The sequence below is a fragment of the Muntiacus reevesi genome, chromosome 6 (assembly GCF_963930625.1).
Source record: "Muntiacus reevesi chromosome 6, mMunRee1.1, whole genome shotgun sequence".
In the NCBI taxonomy this organism is placed as follows: domain Eukaryota; kingdom Metazoa; phylum Chordata; class Mammalia; order Artiodactyla; family Cervidae; genus Muntiacus; species Muntiacus reevesi.
In genome coordinates this window covers 49,231,089-49,253,019 of record NC_089254.1, presented here as the reverse complement: position 1 = coordinate 49,253,019, position 21,931 = coordinate 49,231,089, and the positions used below count along the sequence as shown (strand labels likewise).

At 39.0% G+C, this 21,931-nt stretch overlaps 1 protein-coding gene across 2 annotated transcripts in view; it reads left to right on the top strand.

Moving 5' to 3' along the window:
- CAV1 (caveolin 1) overlaps positions 1–19,755 on the top strand; it is a 34,458-nt gene extending 14,703 nt beyond the window's left edge. For both annotated transcript variants that reach the window (XM_065939924.1, XM_065939925.1), the window contains exon 3: positions 17,563–19,755. In XM_065939924.1, the coding sequence (XP_065795996.1) occupies positions 17,563–17,904 (342 nt within the window). In that variant the 3' untranslated portion in view covers positions 17,905–19,755. The remainder of the gene's footprint in view (positions 1–17,562) is intronic.
- The last annotated feature ends 2,176 nt before the right edge of the window (positions 19,756–21,931 follow it).

Genomic DNA, 21,931 nt, shown 5'->3' with positions numbered 1-21,931 from the left:
TAAGTCTTAGCAATTATTTCTGAACATTAAACATCTCAATAATTTAATGATATTTTAAAGGAAATATAATAAATAGACTCAAAAGGAGAATGCAACAAAAAAAAGTCATAAACAAAGATTGTCTACTTTATTTCCTACGAATCAGACTTACTAAATATGGGTTCTGGTTTGAGCTTATGAGGGAGGTGGAGATGCTGGAAAGATCCTATAGAAGAGCAAAAGGAAAGAGATAGGGATGAAGAGAAACACCCAGGTAGGGCTGAGGAGGGATTGTCTTGTCTGGCAATTTGTTAGAAGAGTTGAAAGGGAACATAAAATGTCAGCTGCTTTTAGTTATTGCTGGGATCTTATGAGACTTACAAGGGAATTATTGCTCAGATGCAATCACCACTTAGGACAAGAAAAAAGGAGGAAAGAGTTAGTTTAAAAAAAAAAAACAACACACATTAGATTACGTGGGAGAAGAAATTCCCAGTAATGAGTGGTTAATCCCAGGAATGTGTCACAAGAGGTTGTTTTGTAACAGTTGTGTGTTAAATTCCTCATTTGTCTATGTAGCTTCTCAAATCCTTCTGTCTCTGCAATTACAATTTGGTGTTTAAGAATACTGACACAGAGTCTCATAACTAAGCCTAGGCATATATATGAACACTTTCCTCTATTCCTGCAGGATACCTGGTTTGTTTGGGGGCAAAGAGGAGTTGATGTGGCATTGTGTTAACAGTGGTTGAGAATGCAAGTGTAAACATCTGAAAGTAGAACACTGAAAAATGCATGCATTGTATGTTCCAAAAGGTCAGTATGAAACATTATCTTTATGGCAAGCCTGCCCATCCACTCCCTCCTACACATTGCATATTCACACAATTTTGCAGCTTGTATAAACCCCTATTGTGATTTAAACTCATGAGACAGTGTGGCTTCTGCAGAGGGTGGCTGTTTTGTGACTTTAGACCAGTGGTTCTTTATACTAGTTGCAAATCATCTGGGGAACATTTAAAAATACTGTTGTGCATGCCCCATCCCTAGAAATTCTGATTGAATTGGTCTAGGATGGGGCCTAGGCCTATGTATTATTAATTTTATTTTTTAGAAAGCTCCCCAGGTGATTCTAATGTACAGCTGGAATTGAGTCTAGTTTCAACTCAGAATTTCTCTATAATAAAACCATGCATCATGACAAAACTATAAGCACTACAGTGGGAAAATTATCACTTTAGGTCCTCATCCGGCAGAGTCCTTAGAATTTTTATTGGAATATGGTGTTTGTCACTCAAATTCCTATTTAAAAAAAAATCCTTTCTGGAACTCTGCTCTAGCAGCTATATAAGATAGACTGTACATAGGATAAATCCTGTGTTACTTATGTAATTCAGTCCTGATGTTTTTCCCTTTCCTTTGCTCATTCTTTCTATTCTCCCCAAGAGGAAGGTCAGCTGGTTAAGAGTATCAGAACATCATCCCTGTCATTCCTTTTTTAACTGGGGTTCATGGTTCAGGCATATACTAGGAATGGCGCTGACATGCCCTGGTTTCTCTCCTAATGGTGTAGAGGCCACAGGAAGCTTCACTGGACCTAGGGATGGCAGTGTCCTACATTTCTCCAGACCTGGCGCAGAGAAGAGACCCCAAGTCATCTAAGAAGTACTTTACTGATGCCAATCACTCCTCAGAACAGATGGGGAAACTGAGTCTCAGAGGAAACCTGAATTGCAGCCCTCTCTTGGACACTGACCTCAAGTATTACCTTGAGCCTTGGAAAAGTCACTTGGACCCTTTGGGCAGCAGTTTCATCATCTATAGCAATCAAGAAGTTGAACTGGAAGATTGCTAAGTCACTTTTTATTTCTAAAATTCTGTGATTCCAGTTAACCAGTATTTATAAAAGTGTGGAACACTATAAAAGCACATAGAAGTCCATGCAGAGAGAAGGGTGGAGGACCCCTCATCAATATTATTTTTATTACCTTCTTCTTAGATTTTACCAATTGTCATTTTCACTTTTAATATTAAGGCTGTGGGACTTAATTAATCATTTTTGAAATACTGAGCTATCAACAGATGGCATGCTGAATACAAATATACCACAAACAAACATTTGGTCCTGAAGAAGATCAAGAACTGGAGTTCATTTCCCCTTCTCATTTGAGTTCAGAACTCTGTGGTCTTTCCTTTTATTGCCCATGCCTCCAAATTGGCTGTTTGTGTTCCAAGATAGGTCAGTTCCAAAGTTGGTTACAAACTTTCTGTACTTTTTATTTTTTTTAACCAGCCAATTCCTCTTGGTTCACATAACAGAAGAATGCATCATCACTTGCAACTTAAGTTAAAGCAATGGCGTTAATAAGGTCTAGCTAAATAGAAAATGCTCAGACTTTCTGAGTGCTGACAGTTGTCAAATTCACCTATTTCATTTGGCCACATTTCTGAAGTTCTTTTCAACAGCCCATCTGTGAGCAATAGGATCAGATGACTAAGAACTACAGGGCAGAAGCACTATGACTTTGAATCAGATTTTCCCATTACCCAGCTATAAAGAGTCTGTTTCTCTCAGACCCATATAAAGTTCAGCATTTAAGACCCTATGTGATTTTAATCCCATCACTTAGCACCCCGGCTATATGAATCTGAAGGAAAACATGAATTTGTTCGAATTCCAGACGCCCTGAATATTCTCTGGGAACTCATCAGCTCCCTAAGCTAAAGTATAGGTTTAAATCTAAATCTAACTCTGTAGGTTTCAACCTAAATTTCATGATAAACAAAAACTGAATAGATCTGTCTTCCCTGTCTTTGATCATTCTTTTTCCAAAATTACTATGACTGCATTAGGACAATAGAATGCAGTCAACAAATGCAATCACTAGCCCCTGGCCAGATAATAACACATTCCAAACTTTCTTTCCTAAAGGAGATTTTATCAAGTTTGTGCTCTTATAAATAGCAGAAAGAGAGAAATATAACTTGGCAAATGGAAGCGTTAATTAATTTATCCATTTATTCAACAAACATTAATTTAGTATGTACTACATTCCAGGGGAGTTTATAGTCTAGCAGCAGAAATAACCTCACACACACAATCAAACCATTAACTAAGTGTGGGATAGGTTGGATGAAAAAAAAAATGGTCTGGTCTAAATTCAAGAGGTTAGTGATTTGGGGAGGGGCAAAAAAAGTGATTCTATTACCTTGAAAGTAAGGAAGTGTACCACAGAAAGACATCACTCCTCCTTGATAATGATTGTTGAGCAGGTTTGAGCAGCCAGAAGCCATCCCTGTTTTATTTGCACTGTCCCCTTTTCAAAGAAACTCATACCCAAATCATAGATCCTATCTAGGTTCTGTTTCTTCATTTCATTTATTTCATCCTCAAAGAGTAAGTACTTCATAACTACTGAATAAACTCACAAGGCCACAGTACTGTAAACCAAAAGTGCCTGAAATAAATATGCAAGCATTCTAGGCTATAAATGTTTCTAAAGTTTAGGTTATGGCCTCATCAATACGTATTCTGATTTTCTAGAGCAGCAGATTACAACAGGGATAATTTTTTGCTCCCCTAATAGGGTATATTTGGCAATGTCTGGAGACATTTTTAGTTGTAACAGTTTAGGAGGTGCTAGTGGCGTCTGGTGGTTAGAAGACAGGAATGCTGAGAATCACACTACAGTGCCTGGGACAGCCCCCCGACCCTCACCCTAGCAACAAAGAACTGGCTGACCCAAAATGCCAACAGTGCCCAGATGGAGAAACCCTGTATGAGAGACTGGAAGTTGCGTCTTGGGAACCACACAATGGGCTGTGATCATCCTTGCTTAGGCCTCACAAGGACCCTAGTGTAAATCCTTTTCCTCACTAGCCAAGCAATGTTCAAACCTGCAGAGATTTATTTCATTCATTTTCTATTTGTTTAATAAACAGACTGGAAGCACTGGAGGGAAAAATATTCCAGCAGTGAAGTAAGATGAAAGCTATTAGTAACCGTAGTTTGACTTAAGTGAATAGTAGGAAACAACATCTGCCATCAGGAAGTGAGTTGTAGAAACTGAAAAAAAAAAAGTTAAGAGTGTTTAAAAAGCTCTGGTTTAAACAAATGTCTACGTGAACCAATGGGTAGCTTGAAAACAGTGAAGACTTTTCCATTTCTTATGTCTTTGATAGAATGGAAAGAGCTTTTATTTTCTTTAGCATGGTAATCATTCATATTTATCCTATGACCTGCCCTAAAGCTTAAAGAATAACAAACCCCCAAGGGTAAACACAGAATTTTGTGACCAAGTGAGACCTCTGGATGAATCCTTATCATTGTATGCTTGGATAAAACAAGATTTCCATGCACTAAACAGTACAGACTTTCTATTTGGGAAGTAAGCTTCCACCACTTTGAAGGAAGTAGCTACTTCTCAAGGATAACAAACATAAGCTCCCCCAAGGTATGACTCCTCCCCCATTCAAGTTCAGCGCTCTAGTCTCAGTGCTCCTATCACCAGCCCTTGCTTGGCTTATTTTTACACTGTTCGCTGTTCCATGTCATTTATTTGGTAATACTCGACATCAACAAGTGCCACCAAATAAATCAATACCAGAAGCCTGAAAATTTAAAAAAAGGAATCAAAACACATGCAGCCTGCTTTGTATCAAGCCATCTGAAACTAGGTACTTTTTGTAATAATGAAAATGTGAGACCATGTGGATGGGAGAGATGGTTCCAGATTCCTGAAAAAGGCTCATGGTCAACTGGTCTCAGGTCCACCAAACATGGTTTTAGGTTCCTGCCTGGGATCCCCAGAAGTAAGAGTACTCAGCTTACTCAAGGAGGTATAAAAATGCTGTGGAACCCCCAAATCATCTCATCATCGAGGACAGTTTTTAACAATTTCAGAAGGATGTATATTCATTTCAAAGAAATGCCTTTAAAAGTATCAAAAACTAGGGGCTTAAAGCAATAGAAATTTAGTCTCATGGTTCTGGAGGCTAGATGTCCAAAATCAACATGTCAGCAAGACCATGTGCCTTTGAAACCTGCAGGGGAATCCATCCTTGTCTCTCCCTAACTTCTCCTGGTTTTCTGGCCATCTTTGGCATTCCTTGGTGTTCAGCTGCATAACTTCAATCAATAACATGGCCTTCTTGTGTCTTCACATTACACCATCTTCTTAAAAGGATACCTGCCATCACAGATGGGAAGCCCACTCTACATCAGTGTGACCTTATCCTAATTACATCTACAAGATCCTGTCTCCAAATAAGGTCATGTTCCAAGGTACTGAGGATTCAGACTTCAATATATTTTTTGACGGGGAACACAATTCAAGGCACAACAGGATGTAAACTATGCACGTATATTTTTGTTATCAAAACAGGGAAATTTAACTTTAATACAAACCCAAGGATCATTTATACTCCCTCCTACAAAGAACAAAAGATGGAGACACCTGGTGGCTCCCTTCAGGCTAAAGGTGAAAAGAAAAGAAGAATAAGGCAAAAAGGAATTAATCTAAAGCAAAGAGTCATGTCTACTTGATGTTGCTGCCACTTTCAGACACATCCATGAACTCAGTCAGCTGGAGCATCCTCTCCCCCAGGGCACGTATGCGTCAAGTTTATAATAAATTCCAGAAGGCTAATGCACACACAAGAGATGAACTAACTCTTATTTGCTCAATGGCAGAATGCAGAATAAGCACCCACTTGCACAAAATGGTATCAGGAATGCCAAGAGAGCCTCTCATTCCAAAAGAGCTCCTCCACCCTTCCAACACTGTTACTGAAACCCTTGACACTTCCCCACTTCTCCTGGTTTGGGTGCCTGGGCCAGAAGCTCCCAATGTAGTATTGACTTGACACTGTTCCAAATACTTTGCCTAAGTTATTTAATACACAGAATAATCCTATGAAATAGATGCTATTATACCTACAATTTACAGGTAAGAAACTAAGGCACAGGGAGATTTAATAATCTTAGCAAAGCTGAGATCCAAAGTGGCCCCAAGCTATCAACCATGTTACCATATTGCCTTTCAACAGTAGGGAGAGACACAGGACTAACTTACTGTCATGCCCACTTAGATCGGAGTGTTAGGATATTTAATCCTCTCAGTGGAGAACTAAGACAGCAAACAGTTTTTTGTTTTTCAAAGTGTCTTCCCTGTACCACTTGTATCAAAATGAGGGAAGAGGTACACACACCCGGACTCTACCCTCAGACACAATTGATTCAGAATCTTAGTACCCAGAAATCTGCATTTTGACAAAGAAATGAGTGGATTAATGTTTGAGAACCACTGACCCTACAGGAACAGAACAGGGAAAAGTCCAATGTTAAGGTTAACTAGAAAAAGCCACAGAGAGGAGACAAGGCAATGGGGACCCTGTAATCAATGGTCAGATGACTCAGGGGGTCCTGAGCAGAGAAGAACTTGGCTGCTGGAGAATGAAGGTAATGCTGAACATGGAGGTTTGATAGCAGAAGTAGGCCAGCCCCAGCCTCTGACTTGGATGTGCATGCCCTGTCCTGTTAGAAATGGTCGTTTGCTGAGTCAGGACAGCATTTTCTGTTCACTTGGATGAAAAGCATGGTTGCAGGCAAGGGAGAGCAACCAGAGCACATAGATTCCGAAATTCTTACTCTGACTATTTGAATGAGCAGGGTTTCATAAACAGAATGAGTACTGGTGTGAGATTAAAGCAAGTGGTATGATGGAGGATCCAAGAGACTTAAGTCCTGTGTTTGGTTCAGTCACTGATTACAGCCTCCCTGAGGCTCAGGCTCTTGATCTGTAAAATGGGGGAAATAACACCTGCTTTGAAGGTCCTCACATATAGGATGTGAACTCATTGAGACACAGTACTCTATTATGTACATTATTGCTATTCCAAAGCCTCTAAAAATCTCTTGACTCAGAATATATATGTCACACTCATGCCCTAAGACCATTAATAACACAACAAAGGGCAACTGGAAATGATGCTCTGCCTTACTCTGTGCATCTCCCTATGACTCTGCCAGGAAAGACAACATAGTCACCTAAATTCATTCTAAAGTACCAATTATTCTGTAGACCTCCTGCACTGGGGACACACACACACACACACACACACACACACACACACACGGAAAAGTGGAGGCTAAAGACACCAAAGGACAAATTCACTCTTCTCACCCTATCTCATCCACTGGGGACACGCACACACACACACACACACACACACACACACACACACACGGAAAAGTGGAGGCTAAAGACACCAAAGGACAAATTCACTCTTCTCACCCTATCTCATCCACACTGGTGTGCTCTATTAATTCTCTGAAGAGCTGGGCCACTATTTCTACTTCTACCTATGCTTGCCCTCCTCAGCCCACTCTAGTGCACACCCCTTGCTTTTGGGCCAGATCGGTACAATTATAGTTATTCAGATCATTGCAGCAAAACTCAACCAAGCAGCAACATAATCAGTATTTTCTAAATCACTCTTCCTTAAATCTGAAAACTTTTGAGTCTGAATTGCCTCCTCCTCTGTAGGCTTTCCATGCCTTTCAAGTAACTTGCCCTCCACTTCATTTTAATCAAATCATGGTATTACAGAGCTATGGTAAAAAAAGAATATAATTTTGAATAAAATAGGATACCAAAAAAAAATCAATAAATAAAAGTGTACTTGTGAAGTCAGGACTAGAATTCATAGTAGATAATATGATGGTTAATGTATGCCTACATCCTTTCAATGGCTATTTATAGCAACTTTAAAATATATATATTGATGGAATATTTGCTAATTAATGTATGCATAATACTATTAGGAATTGTGGAGGATACCAAGATGGGTGCAGTGGACACCAACTTGCCCTAGATCCTGGTTTGCTCCATTCATTCATTAGTTAAGTGACCTTTTCTTGTCAGGGAAATAAAAGACTATTTCCTATTCTTATGAAAATAGCCTAGAACTTTACAAGTTTGTGAAGAGAAGCAGATGAGTGAAATAGGACACTAAATGTGTACAATGTCTGTTCTGAGGTCTCTGTAATGTCTGAGAAGCAATCCAGAGGGAGAGACAAGGGTTCCAGCTAGAGGCCCAGGTCCAGGACTGCAGGTGCCCTTTGCACTCTGCCCTGTACACCCAGCCCACTGCTGTCACTCACAGAGGTGTGCAAATACCCACCTTCCCGTCCTCCAATTTGAAACTCTGACTGCTAATGCAGCCCTCTCCCCTTAGGTCCAAAGGCAGCCCACTGCTCTCCCACAGGGTGAAGCTGCCTAGCACCTGCTACCCCAAGGCAATCCAGCAACGCTTCAGTGTTCCCACCCCTGGTTTAAATTCTTCCTAGTTCTCTGTGTAGATTCTCTGAAGTCCAAACAATCACAAGCATTAAGGATACAATACAGGCCTCCTCTTTTCAGTCGAGGCTGCAAGAACACTGCAGCTTTCACTGCTGCTTTTTCCCCTCAATGATGCCAGTTCAGTTCAGTAAACAAATGGATATTTGCCCTTGCCCCTGAGGAAACACATAGGCATTAGGGCAAGTTCCTGTGTTCTGGTAACATTTAATTGTGCTAGTTCTCAACCCTGTCTACACCCACACACTCATGGACCACATTTATTCCACTGACTTCAAAGGCCGTTCAACATGTTGGAAATATGTGTGGGAACACTGAGGGGAGTTTGAAATTAGTTTCAACCCTCTTTCTGCATGTGTGGATTTGGTTCATGTAGGGTAGGATTTTAGAAGTACATATCCGATTTTTAAAACATTCATTTGTTTATACTGGGTTTAAAATCATAAAAAAAAAATCAGGATTTCTATTGCCAGTTTTTGTGTTTTTCATAATAAATAATAGTCATTCATCCTTGTCCAATAAATATTTATAGGTTTGAATTAGGAAAAGCTTTTCAAGAGGATTTCCATTCACTCTTTGTCCACAAGCTTCCATATGCCAGCCAGCACTGGAGGAGTTTCAGGAAAGAAGCAGGAAGCAGACTAGGGCTTCCAGGCACAGAGGGAAAAGAGTATTGACAACAGAAAGAAGCTGTCATTAAATCCATACAGATGTTGTCATTCACTAGGTTCACTTTTTTGTAGAAGATTCACCAGGCCCACCCAGAGGGTGTGATCTAAGTCTGAAAGGAGCCTAAGAATCTGCATTTTAACAGGTATCCTCCTTCCCTCCCATTAACCTTTGCCACACTACCCCTGTGCCAGTGCATTCAACACATTATATTCAAAAGTCCAGATTCAGTGGCATGTCTTCAAGGTGGAGCTGACTCTTAGTCTTTGGTGCATATCTGGGTAGAAATCCAAGCACATTAGCAACATGAGCTGATAGCACTATCAACTGTGTACAGTGTTTCTAATATTCAGTTTAATATGAATTGCTGAAAGTCTAAAATGCTGTTTTTCCTTCTCATATATTTCTGGACTTTGCTCCAGGACCAAATTGCAGGATATTTATACACATTCATTGTGTATATTTTTCTATAAGCATGAAAATGGAATTATATAACAAAAAAATAATATAATGGAAAATAAAACATGATCATCAAAATAAAGGTGGTTTGTTTTAGAATTGTATTAGTCATCTATAGCTGCATAACCAATGACCTCAAAATTCGGTGGCTTAGTACAGCAAATATTTAAATCATCTAACAGTGTGTCTGAAATCCAAATGGGACTTAGCTGAGTGGCTCTGACAGGTCCTCTCACAGGCTTTAATCCAGGTAGCAGGGCTGGAGTTCGTCTCAAGGCCCAGCTGGGGAAGACCTACTTCCAAGCTCACTCACATGGCCACTGGTAGGATTCAGTTCCTCCCAGGGTTCTGGTTTGAGGACTTTGGCCATTGGCTAGAGTTCTGCCTCAGTTAACTTCCTCACACACCTCTCCATAAGGCAGCTCACAACTCAGCACCTGGCTTCCCGCAGAGCAAGCAAGCAAGACAGCAAGAAAGGAAGGAAGATGACACCATGGTCTTTTGTAACCTAATCATGGAAGTGACAACCCCATCATTTTTGCCACATTTTATTATTTAGAAGCAAGTCAACAAATCCAGCCCACTCTAAAGTGGGGGTAAGTTACACAAAGGCATAAATACCAAGAAGTTGAGGAGGGAATCATTGGGAGCCATCTTAGATGTTGTCTATCACAGAACACATGAATTTGTTTTTTTTTATTGTCAATTTATCATCCTACTTATGGTTTGTTAAAACTAAAGGTAAATGTAAAACTTTTCTGAAACAGGTTAGGGAGTATATTCTGTGGGTAGAGTATAGTAGTGCTGAAAAGATTCTGAAGTTACTAATTGAACTTAGGTTTCTAAATGAGGAGTTGTACACCTACTATGCTAACCAAAAAGAAAGAGTGTTAGTTACTATATCACTTCAGAATGCTTTCTGATATAGGTAACTGAAAATCTAAATAGCTGTGGCTTAAAAATAAAAGCATAAGGAGAAGTCTAGAGGCAGATAGCTACTGAATTGTTTCAGTAGATTGGCAGAGCAAAAGCAGCATCTTCTAGTCTCTTGGTCTTTTAATTATATATGTCACCTCATGGTCAAAACATGACTTCTCTACATTAAGGCAATACATCATTTTCTAAGTAGGAGGAAAAAGGCAAAGGGCCATACAAAATGCCTCTGTTTCTTTTCATAAGAAAGATAAAGCTTTCTGGAAGTCTAGCCCGGCAGACTTCCACTTAATCTCATTGGCTAGAACAGAGTCACATGTCTACTCTAAACTGACCGCTTGACAAGGAGATTAAGATTATCATGGCAAGTCTAAACCATCTATAACTTATCTCTAAGATAAAAGAATTATTTCCATGACCTGAACAAATGAAGCTTCACTGGCAGAAAAGTGGGACTGTGGGTGTCAGGAAGACAACACACATCTTCTATAAACATCTTGTTTGTTATTACTTATGTGTTCCATATAGCCAGTATAATCACAGTTTCATAATTTTATCACAGTTTTCACAAAAATCTAAAATGATATTTTCCCATGGAAACAGGCAAGCATCTTTGCTTATTAAATCCCAAATGTACTTAAAGTTTCCTTCTTGGAAATTCTTTATTCAGAAATAAAATGTCGAAATTTTGAGACAAAAAAATGAGCCCATGTTTTTTAATCCTGTGTACCTGGAAAAAAATTTTTTTAATATTTCCATCACATACATTTAACAAAATGACTTACTGCACTAGCCAACCACTATTATTAAAACACAGTGAGACAGATTGCTTTTCTTGACGTCTGCTGCTAGATTTTTGCTAACTTATGTTTCAAAAATTGTAGCATCATAAGTCAATGTTTTACAAAAGTATTTAATGTCATTTATAAAAATCTAATAACATAAACTCTTGACTCCTTATAAAGCATCTATTAAGACATACAAATACTGAAGTTTATTTATGCCTTTGATTTTGAAGTCTGATTCTTGCCAGAAGGGCAACTTGTTCCATAGTTTACAGAACTGAAAATCAGCTCTTGGAGGAGCAGCTCAACCTCATCTGAGGCATCCCCATTCTAAGAAACTAAATGGCACCTGCATGTCTTGACTTTTATGTTTGTCTGAAAGGAAACCTCTAATTCTTGCTCTGCTCCAAATCTAGGGGAGCAAATACAGTTCGCTCTGAGTAACACCTGCTCTGAGACTTCCTCTAGAGGGGTGAGAGGGTCATGTCCCTGAGGAATGGGACTCCAGAGTGACAGCTTTGATGAGGGATAAATCAAACCGATGATGCATATGAACAATGAGCACACTAGAGATAATCAGAAAAAGGCACCACTTTTCATTCAGTGATGTTCAACTCTACATACAAGCCTAATCACCTTTTCCACTGGCTATGGAATGCAGCATCCAGATGATGGAGGGTGTGTGGTGATAGCAGTCAGTAGTGGAAAAGCTCAGGAAAGTTTCTAAGCCTGAATTCCAAGCCTGTACCTGCCATTAAGTGGAAAACTGTTCTTGATCTGGTCATCTAACAGCTTTGTCCATCAATTTCTCTCTCTCAAATGGATCTCCTTTTCTTTAAGAATCCCTTCAGCTTTAAATATCTATGAATCTGCTAAGGCAACTATGCTTGGATGAAATTTGTGAACTGCCTTTAAATGGAATGACTGATTACTAACAGAATTTTTTTGGGTTCAATCAATTATGAATGTTTCAAAAATAAGGATATTTTTCAAAATATTCCCTCCAGTTTTCACCTATTCACCCTATATAGGTATACAGAAATGTCTATATTTATGTTGAGAAAAGGACATTTCTCCTAACCTCACACAGTGATATATTTCAAGTCTATGTCTTAGAAGACAATGAGAGACTTACAGGAGACCTAGAGATAGGAATGGGGTAGGCAGAGAAGGGACATAAGGAGAAAGATGTACATTTGTAGGGAAATAGTGTGAGGGCATGAGTGGATCTAGGCCTGGGAATCAGGAAATTAGAGTTCTAATTTCAGCTTTTCCACTGATTCACTTGGGACCTTGAGAAGTCTGGTCCATTTAAATTGTGCCTCAGTTTCTTTATCTGCCAATTAGAGAGAGAGTTCTTGGCTGGGTGCCCAGGATTGTGAGAACATGATGTGCAGGGCCATGGAAATTCAGTCAGTACCAAAAAGGCAAAACATCCTAGTTACTAGATGTCCTAACTTAAAATAGAAACATTAACAAGAGTAATTTCTTTAATAATCAAAATGTGAATGTTTTAGGAAACATATCATTCTGGGTGAAAATTAAGCAAATAGGTCTATTAGAAGAGCTTATAGTCCCAGGTATACAAAAGCAAAAGGAAGTTAGACTTGAAGAAGGACAACTTCCAGTTTTGTCACTTATGATCTATGTGACCTTGGGTAATTTCTTAACCTCCAACAGTAGCCTCATTATGTAAAATGAGAATAATGGCATGTACCTCAGAGGTTGTGGTAAAGATGATTATAGATGGAAATTAGTTCTTTGGAAGCACTGATGAGGTTTGAATTTACAGCCACCATGTACTTTGCAACTGATAGTTTCTCTTATTTCAATTGCTTATTAAAAACATAGTCATCCAGAGCAAGTAATTTTTAATGCTGTTTATTGAGCATTTACTATATTGCAATGCTCTATCCCCATGCCAAGCACTTTGCATAAATTTTCTCATGTCCTCCTCACAAACACCTATCGATATTACTATTACTGTTGCAGAAATGGAGGTAGAGAGAAACTAAAGATTATTTCTGGTTTCACTGTGTTTCTTTAACCTGCCTTTTCTCTCTTCAACTGCATCTAATTGATGTTACTTTTATTTTAAGCCACGTTACATTCTTAAGACTAAAGCAGCAACTAACTAAGGAATATATTTATATAACATGTTATTTTTGTCATGTTGCTTTCCACCCCTGGAGACTTGCTCTAAATTCACTTGGATATTTGAAGATAAATCATACTCACTGCTGTTTTGGAAAGCATTAAAAAAGTAGCCACTCAAATTTTCTAACCAACTTAAAACAAAACTTAAGAATTTCCAAAATGTTCACTAAAAAAGGCACTTATATTTATGCTTAGAAAAGTTAAATTATCAGTAAGAAATCTTACACATATGGCACATGTTTATAGATCTTCACTAAGGACCAATCGTGTATATATGTGTATGACCTCATCCTAACACTGTTCTCAGAGACCAGGCTGTGGGAATTCTTACAGTTACCAGAGGGTTAAACTCAATAATCTCTCTCTCTCTCTCTTTTTTTTCTGGTCAATGTGCCTTTTAATTATGAAATATTAATTGCCTTAGAGAAAATTTTAAAAATATTTTTTAATCAATGTGGTATTAAAAGAAAGAATCAGTAATTTTCAAACCAGATTGGAAATTAAAATCTACCTCTTATTTACCTGGACAATTTATTAAACTTCACATTTTTCTATTAAATGGCAATAATAAATTACAGAGTTGCTGTGAGTTAAATGAGAACAGCGTTTGATCATGATAGCCAGTCAACAAATGTTAGTAACTATCCATTCCCTTGGAAAAGAATCTGTAGGCAAACATGCTTAAATTTTGTTCTGTAAAGAGATAGGAATCCTCGGTTCTTGTAAAGTCCTTACCAGCCTTTCTTGGCAATAGACTCTCTATTTTCTATAAAAGTGATGGCCTTCCTCTATTAAGTGCCCACTTCGGGGCATTCATGGACCACCATTGCCCAACCTTTGATTCAGATTAAGAATACCTTGCTCTAGTGCATTCATTTTGACTTCACCAAATCCTCTTACAAAATAGGGTCATCTTTTTAAAATAAAATTATTTGGGGACCTTTTGAAGGAAAAGCACAGACCTTTATTTTTAACAGCTTTGGGAAAATCCAGTACCAGAGCAAAATCCTATAGTAAACAAGTACCTGCACAGAAACTTCATTAAAAGATTGATCTGACTTGCCACACATTTAGAATAATCTTTTAAAACACACAAATGTTTACTTCTGAGTCTAGATCTAAACAGGGAAAGAAACATTAGAACAACAATAAATCTATTTAACTTCTTTAGATAATTATGGACATACCTTTTTTATGTATTACATATTCTTAAGACACTGGACAACAGATCAAGAAACAGAATGTTTTAGAAAATAAACCTTAACTATTGGTAAGCATCATGTATTTTTTTCCAAAAGAAGTTTATTGTGTTTAACCAAAAGTGGCTCCTTGGCACTGAGAGGCTCCATGGAGTCACATAAGTCCTCATTCCTTAATCCTGAGCTTGCCTGGATTGCTGCTAGCAGTCATCAACTTGTTTATATTTCAAAGCACATTAGATTCCTTCATATAGCTGCCACCACTCCGCAGTCAAACTGGCTCTGTCCTACACTTCTGGTGGTAATTTTTTTACCCCATGCTTCAGTTTAGTCTATATAATCCTTCCAGATGGATAAAAGCTCCTGAAAATTAATTCTGTGGGAAAGAATGCTATTGGGAAAGGGGCCAGGCTTGCATGCTGTCCCCACCTTTGCTCTGCGTTTGACTTTAGCAAGCCACCATTATGTCTCTGAATCTATTATCTTCTTTTGGAAAATGACAACCTACCTTCCCAGATTAGTTTGAAACCCTAGATCACATGGAGACAATGCACGTAGAAGCAGTTAGTAACAGTTAACTGCTACATGACTACAAACTAATTTGATTATTTCCTAGTGGCCACCAAAAGGGATTAGTACAGGTGTTGCTTCTGCTGCTAAGTTGCTTTGGTGGTGTCCGACTCTTTGCAACCCTATGGACCATTGCCTGCCAGGCTCCTCTGTCTATGAGATTCTCCAGGCAAGAATATTGGAGTGGGTTGCCACGATTTCCTTCAGTGGATCTTCCCACCCAGGGATTGAACCCACATCTCTTATGTCTTCTACACTGGCAGATGGTTCTTTACCACTAGCACCACCTGGGAAGCCCCTAAAGAGAGCAGAGGTGACATTAACACCAAGAAGAAAATTAGGAAGGCAGTTAAGAAAATGTTAAAAGAGAACTTAGTTTTTGAATTGAAGAAACAGTAAAGTTTTTAATAAAGACAAGTTCAACCTGTAGTGGGCCTCGCAGGAGGTGCTAGTGGTAAAGAACCTGCCTACCAAAGCAGGAGATATAAGAGATGCAGATTCAATCCCTGGGTCAGGAAGATCCCCTGGAAGAGGGCATGGCTTTAATCCTTAAAGCTCCAGATTAAGCAGCAATCCAGACAAGCTCCAGTACTCTTGCCTGGAGAATCCCATGGACAGAAGAGCCTGGCGGGCTATGATCCATAGGGTTGCAAAGAGTTGGACTCGACTGAAGCAACTTGGCATGCATGTACAACTCTCTCTAGAAGCTCAAAGTTCATCTGAGGCTTTTCTCTCTCCCTATCCTTGAAGTAACCAAGTCCTGGGGACTCTTCCTTTAACATCCCTGAAATTCATTCTTTTCTTTTTTCATGGTCACTATTCCGGTTTTGGCCCTGCCATCTCAAACTTGGGATACTGCAAGAATCTTTCTGCCTTGAGTCTCTTTTCCTTTTCCCCCAGCCTAGACACTGCTATCAATTCATGTTGGTAAACGACTGAATTGGATTGTGGCTGCATTCCTCTGCTCCAACATCTTCAACAGACACCGCCCTACCCCCCACCCCCCGCCACCCCCATCACCACTGTATATAAAGTAAAACTGAGCCTGGCCTTAACCTTTCTTTTCAGTCGTGGCCACACAGGTCTATCTGCCTGGGACACTCACTGCATCATCCTTCCTTGTCCTGGGGCCTTGCTCACAACGTTTTCCAGATCCCTTCTTCCTTCCTTTCCAAGTCATACCCCATTTTCCAATCCCTGCTCAAATCCCATCACACCATGAAGATTTATTGAATCCTCAGAGCCCACAATGATCTAATTTTCTGAAGATATTCTACCAGCTGAGTGTTGGAGAGTTGATAATCAGTCATGAACTGCTTCCCAGGTGGGGCTAGTGGTAAAGACCCCACCTTCCAATGCAGAAGATGTAAGATGTAGGTTCGATCCCTGAGTCAGGAAGATCCTCTGGAGGAGGTCATGGCAACCCACCCATTTTCTTGCCTGGAGAAATCCATGGACAGAGGAGCCTGGTAGGCTACAATCCATAGGGTCGCAAAGAGTCGGATATGACTGAAGTGACTTAGTACATAAGGACCAACTACCTTTTAACATTGTTTGTGTAGTTGTCTTGGAATGCAGTTAACTTAGGTCATGTTATTTACATTTTACTGAATGTATACTTAGTATACTTATCCTAGTATACTATGCCTAGTATATATAAGTATACTTATGCCTAGTATACTTATCCATGTTGCTGGGCTTTACTTGAAGGCAAGAATTTTTTTTTTTTTCAGTGGGTTTTGTCATATATAGTGGGTTTTGTCTCCACCCGATTCCTCTGGGTCTTTCCAGCCCACCAGGCCCGAGCACTTGATTCATGCATCCCACCTGGGCTGGTGATCTGTTTCACCATAGATAATATACATGCTGTTCTTTCGAAACATCCCACCCTCTCCTTCTCCCACAGAGTTCAAAAGTCTGTTCTGTACTTCTGTGTCTCTTTTTCTGTTTTGCATATAGGGTTATCGTTACCATCTTTCTAAATTCCATATATATGTGTTAGTATACTGTAATGTTCTTTATCTTTCTGGCTTACTTCACTCTGTATAATGGGCTCCAGTTTCATCCATCTCATTAGAACTGATTCAAATGAATTCTTTTTAACGGCTGAGTAATATTCCATGGTGTATATGTACCACAGCTTCCGAAGGCAAGAATTTTATCATATCCCTTTAGTTTTCCCTAGAGCAGCAGTTCTCAACCTTTCACATAGCAAAGAGACACCCAGAGAACATGTTAGAAATCCACCTTGACACTACCCCTAGAGGTCTGGGTGGAACCCAAATCTGCATTTCCCACAAATTCCAAGTGAGGCTGACGCTGCTGGGTGCCTTTAAGCATTTTACACAGAACCTGTACATAAAAGCTAATATATATTTATGCATACTCAGAAATGGGTTTTTTCTTTTTTCTTCTATTTCAAGCTCATGTTGTGTCACTTCTTCTTTTCAGATTGATTTTGAAGATGTGATTGCAGAACCAGAAGGAACACACAGTTTCGACGGCATCTGGAAGGCCAGCTTCACCACCTTCACTGTGACAAAGTACTGGTTTTACCGTTTGCTGTCTGCCCTCTTTGGCATCCCAATGGCACTCATCTGGGGCATCTACTTTGCCATTCTCTCTTTCCTGCACATCTGGGCAGTTGTACCGTGCATTAAGAGTTTCCTGATTGAGATTCAGTGCATCAGCCGTGTCTATTCCATCTATGTCCACACCTTCTGTGACCCGCTATTTGAGGCTATTGGCAAAATATTCAGCAATATCCGCATCAACATGCAGAAAGAAATATAAATGACGTCTCAAGGATAGAAGTATATATGATTCTTTTTTCCCTTTTAATTTTCTCAGTGCCAATTTCAAGTTGCTAGTACAGCAACAACATATGAATGAATTTCCTGGTTCAGAACAAAGATATCACTCTCTCAGTTTTCATAACTATTATTTTTCTCCTCTATTTCATCTATGTTGGGGGTTGTCTGAACTTTTACAACCCATTTAAAATATTTTTCTTTCATTTGGATCATTGTTCTATTGGCTGAGATGTGAACCTATTGTTGAAAGATAACTTGAGAGAAATACAAAGAACTGAGAAGGAAGAAAAGAACTAACAACCTCAACTGCCTGTTCTAAAATGTCGATCATTTTATGGTAAGGGAAGTATTCAAGTATTCCAGGCTATTGTCACTGAGTGTACAGATATGTTGGCAGTCTTAAGCAAACTCTTCCCTCTGAAGTGTTTAGTGAATTGCTGCCACTCACTGTAATGATTCAATGGGATCTAGTGATCTTCATCAAGTTAGAAAACATAATCTGCACAAGAGCTATTGCCTTACTTTCTTGAAATTTTAACCTGTGATAGATACTTCTATGCCTGGATATTTGTTATATAGATGATGACACCTAAGTGCCTTCCTGTTCTTCAGGTTTTCCTTTTAAAATAGGGTCCACCTCATCAACTTTCATTAGGTCAGCAGCCTTCCTGAAAACCAAAATTAGAAAAATCCATTACCTAGTTCTTCACACTTATTTCTGACTCTAAGATATGGGATCAGATGAAGTTCATGTCTGTACTTGATCACACAACATCTTTATCCATATTGAATATGGTCCACATCAGCCCCATTAAATGAATTAAGGTGAATAAATGGGGCCAAGCCCTCTGGGCTGGCAGAAGTGGAAGCCAACTTTCCCTGCCTCTCACTAGCTGAATGAGGTCAGCATGTCTATTCAGCTTCGTTTATTTTCAAGAATAATCACGCTTTCCTGACTCCAAACTAATCCATCACTGGGGTGGTTTAGTGGCTGAACATTGTGTTCCCTTTTCAGCTGATCAGTGGGCCTCCGGGGAAGGGCTCATAAAATGGAGGCCATTGTGTGAGACTGTCAGAGTTGTTGCAAATGTGACCCCTTCAAATTAAAGCACTTGCAACCGTCTGTTATGCTGTGACACATGGCCCCTCCCCCTGCCATGAGCTTTGGACTTAAGCCAAGCATCACTTTGCTCAGAGAGAAGATGGGGGAGGAGGCAGTAATAAAAGATGGAGGTAATTTTGCTGGAATAAATTCAAATTCTTCTGAATTCAAACTGAGGAATTTTACCTGTAAACCTGAGTCATACAGAAAGCTGCCTGGTACATCCAAAAGCTTTTTATTCCTCCTGCTCATAGTAAGATTCTTCCCTGGGGGACTTTATTTTTAACTTTCAGTTATGCTTTTATTTCCATACACCTGTTGGAATTCTGCTTGGTTTCTTTTTTTGCCTCTTCCAGTTTTCCTGGCACTTTAATCGCCAACCTATTACCTATTTAGGTTTTCTGCATTAAAACAGACACTGGCATGGACATAGTTTTACTTTTAAACTGTGTACATAACTGAAAATGTACTATACTGAATAATTTTTAAGTACAAAGATTTTTTTATCTTTATATGAGGAAAATCACTTGGGAAATTGTTTTGTGATTCAATCTGTAAACTGTGTATCCCAAGACATGTCTGTTCTATATAGATGCTTAGTCTCTTGTGCAAATCAAGTGCTGGTCCAAAAGACTGCTGAAATTTTTATATGCTTACTGATATTTTACACTTTTTTTAACCTGCATGTCCTGTAATAAGTCTACACAATAAAAATGTTTAATAGTTAAACAGTCAGATTTATTATTTTTCCCCAAAATAGGCCTGTATATGTTGATTTCCATAGTGTGGTGTGTATGTGTGTGTGTGTGTGTGTGTGTGTGTGTGTGTGTGTGTGTAAAGTGCATGTACATACAGTCTGTACATATTTGTAGTATGTTTTGGGGGGTGGTCGTCTTCCACTTTTCAACTATTAAAAGTCATTTAGTTGGGATCTTTCTTTTAAGGTCATCGCCATTCATGAGTTACTTCAGATAAAAGTTATAATTAATAAATATTTCTTTAGAAGTTTAGTCAATATTTTGTTACTTGTCACCTAATTTGAGCCACTAACAACTTTATGTGATTGATAACTTTCTCCATTGGTATTTGACACATTCAGGGAGGCAGTTATGCTTTGACTCTTTGCCATTTCTTAACTGGAATTTTTTAAGATGTACATTTCAGAAGTAATTTATTTTGGCCTTGGCTAAGTTTACATTAAGATATTCTGTATTAGTCAGGGTTCTCCAGAGAAGCCAATAGGATGTGTATATATATATGAAATACACCCATGTGAATATATAACAAAAGTACAGAGAGAGACAGGAGTAAGAAATTGGTCCACACAAGTTAAGGAGGCTAAAAAGTCTCAAGGTCTGCAGGTGAGTCAAGCTACAGGAAAACTGATGGGATAATTCCAGTCCAAAAGCTGGCAGGTTGAAACCCAAGAAAAGCCTATGTTTCAGTTTGAGTTCAAAGGCAGGACAAATCCAGTCTTCCAGTTCAAAGGAAGTCAGGCAGGAGCAATCCTGTCCTACTCAGAAAAAGATCAGCTTTTTGGTTCTGTTCAGTCCTTCAACTGATTAGCTGAGGCCCACCCATGTTAGAGAGGGTAATCTGCTTTCCTCAGTCTACCAATTTAAATGTTAATCCCATCCAAGAATATCCTCATGAAAACACCCCGAATAAAGTTTGACCAAATATCTGGACACTCCAGTCAATTTGACACATAAAATTAACCATTACCACTTCCAAATAAAATTTTGCAAAGGAATCTTCTAACTTCTTTGCCCCGAAACTCCTTTCATGTGGTTTACAGTGTCCCTCTTGCTTGGCTCTCAAGCACGCACTGAGGCTCATTATTTAGTAATGCAGCCTGGTATTTGTGTTTATCCAGCAAATCGATTTCTCATATGCAGTGTGAAGACCTGCTTTTGACCATGGCAGCATGTCATGTCTTGGCCAAAGTTATGCCACCAATTCAAGCAAAATCAATGAAGTGACTTTAAAGAAAAGCTTTTGCACAACAAAGGAACCATCGACAAAATAAAAAGACAGCCAAATGAAGGGAAGAAAATATTTGCAAATATTATGACTGATAAGAAGTTAATATTCAAAATATACAACTCAGCATCAAAAAAGAAACAACTCAATTGAAAAATACATAGAAGACTTGAATAAGCTTTTCCCGAAGAGGAGATACAGATGGCCCACAGACATGAAGATGCTCGGCATCACCGGCCAGGAGGGAAACGCGAATAAGAGCCTTAACGAGGTATCACCTCCCATCCGTCAGAATCGCTACTATCACATGTACACAGCTAACCAATGCTGGAGAAGATACGGAGAGAAGGGAACCCACCCTCACTCTTGGTGGGAAATGGGTGCAACCACTGTGGAAAATGGCATGGAGTTTTTACAAAAGATTAAAAAGAGAACTACCATATGATCCAGCAATTCCACTATTGGACAAACATCCAAGAAAAACAAAAACACTAACTTGGAAAGATACATGCATCCCAATGTTCACAGCAAATTATTTACAATTGCCAAGATATGGAAGCAACCTAAATGTCCATCAACAGAAAAAAATGGATAAAGGAAAAAAGAAGATGTGTGTATGTGTATATATATATACACATACATATACATATACACAATGAGAGCCATATTGATATGCACACTTTGTTATATTTAAAACAGATCGCCAACAATTCCCTGTATATCACAGGGTATTATGCTCAATATTCTTTAAAAATCTAAATGGGAAAAAGATTTGAAAAAGAACAGATACTGGTATATGTACAACTGGGTTTCCCTGGTGGCTCAGGCAATAAAAAATCTGCCTGGCATGCAAAAGACCCAAGTTTTACCCCTGGGTTGAGAAGATCCCCTGGGGAAGGGAATGGCTACCCACTCCAGTATT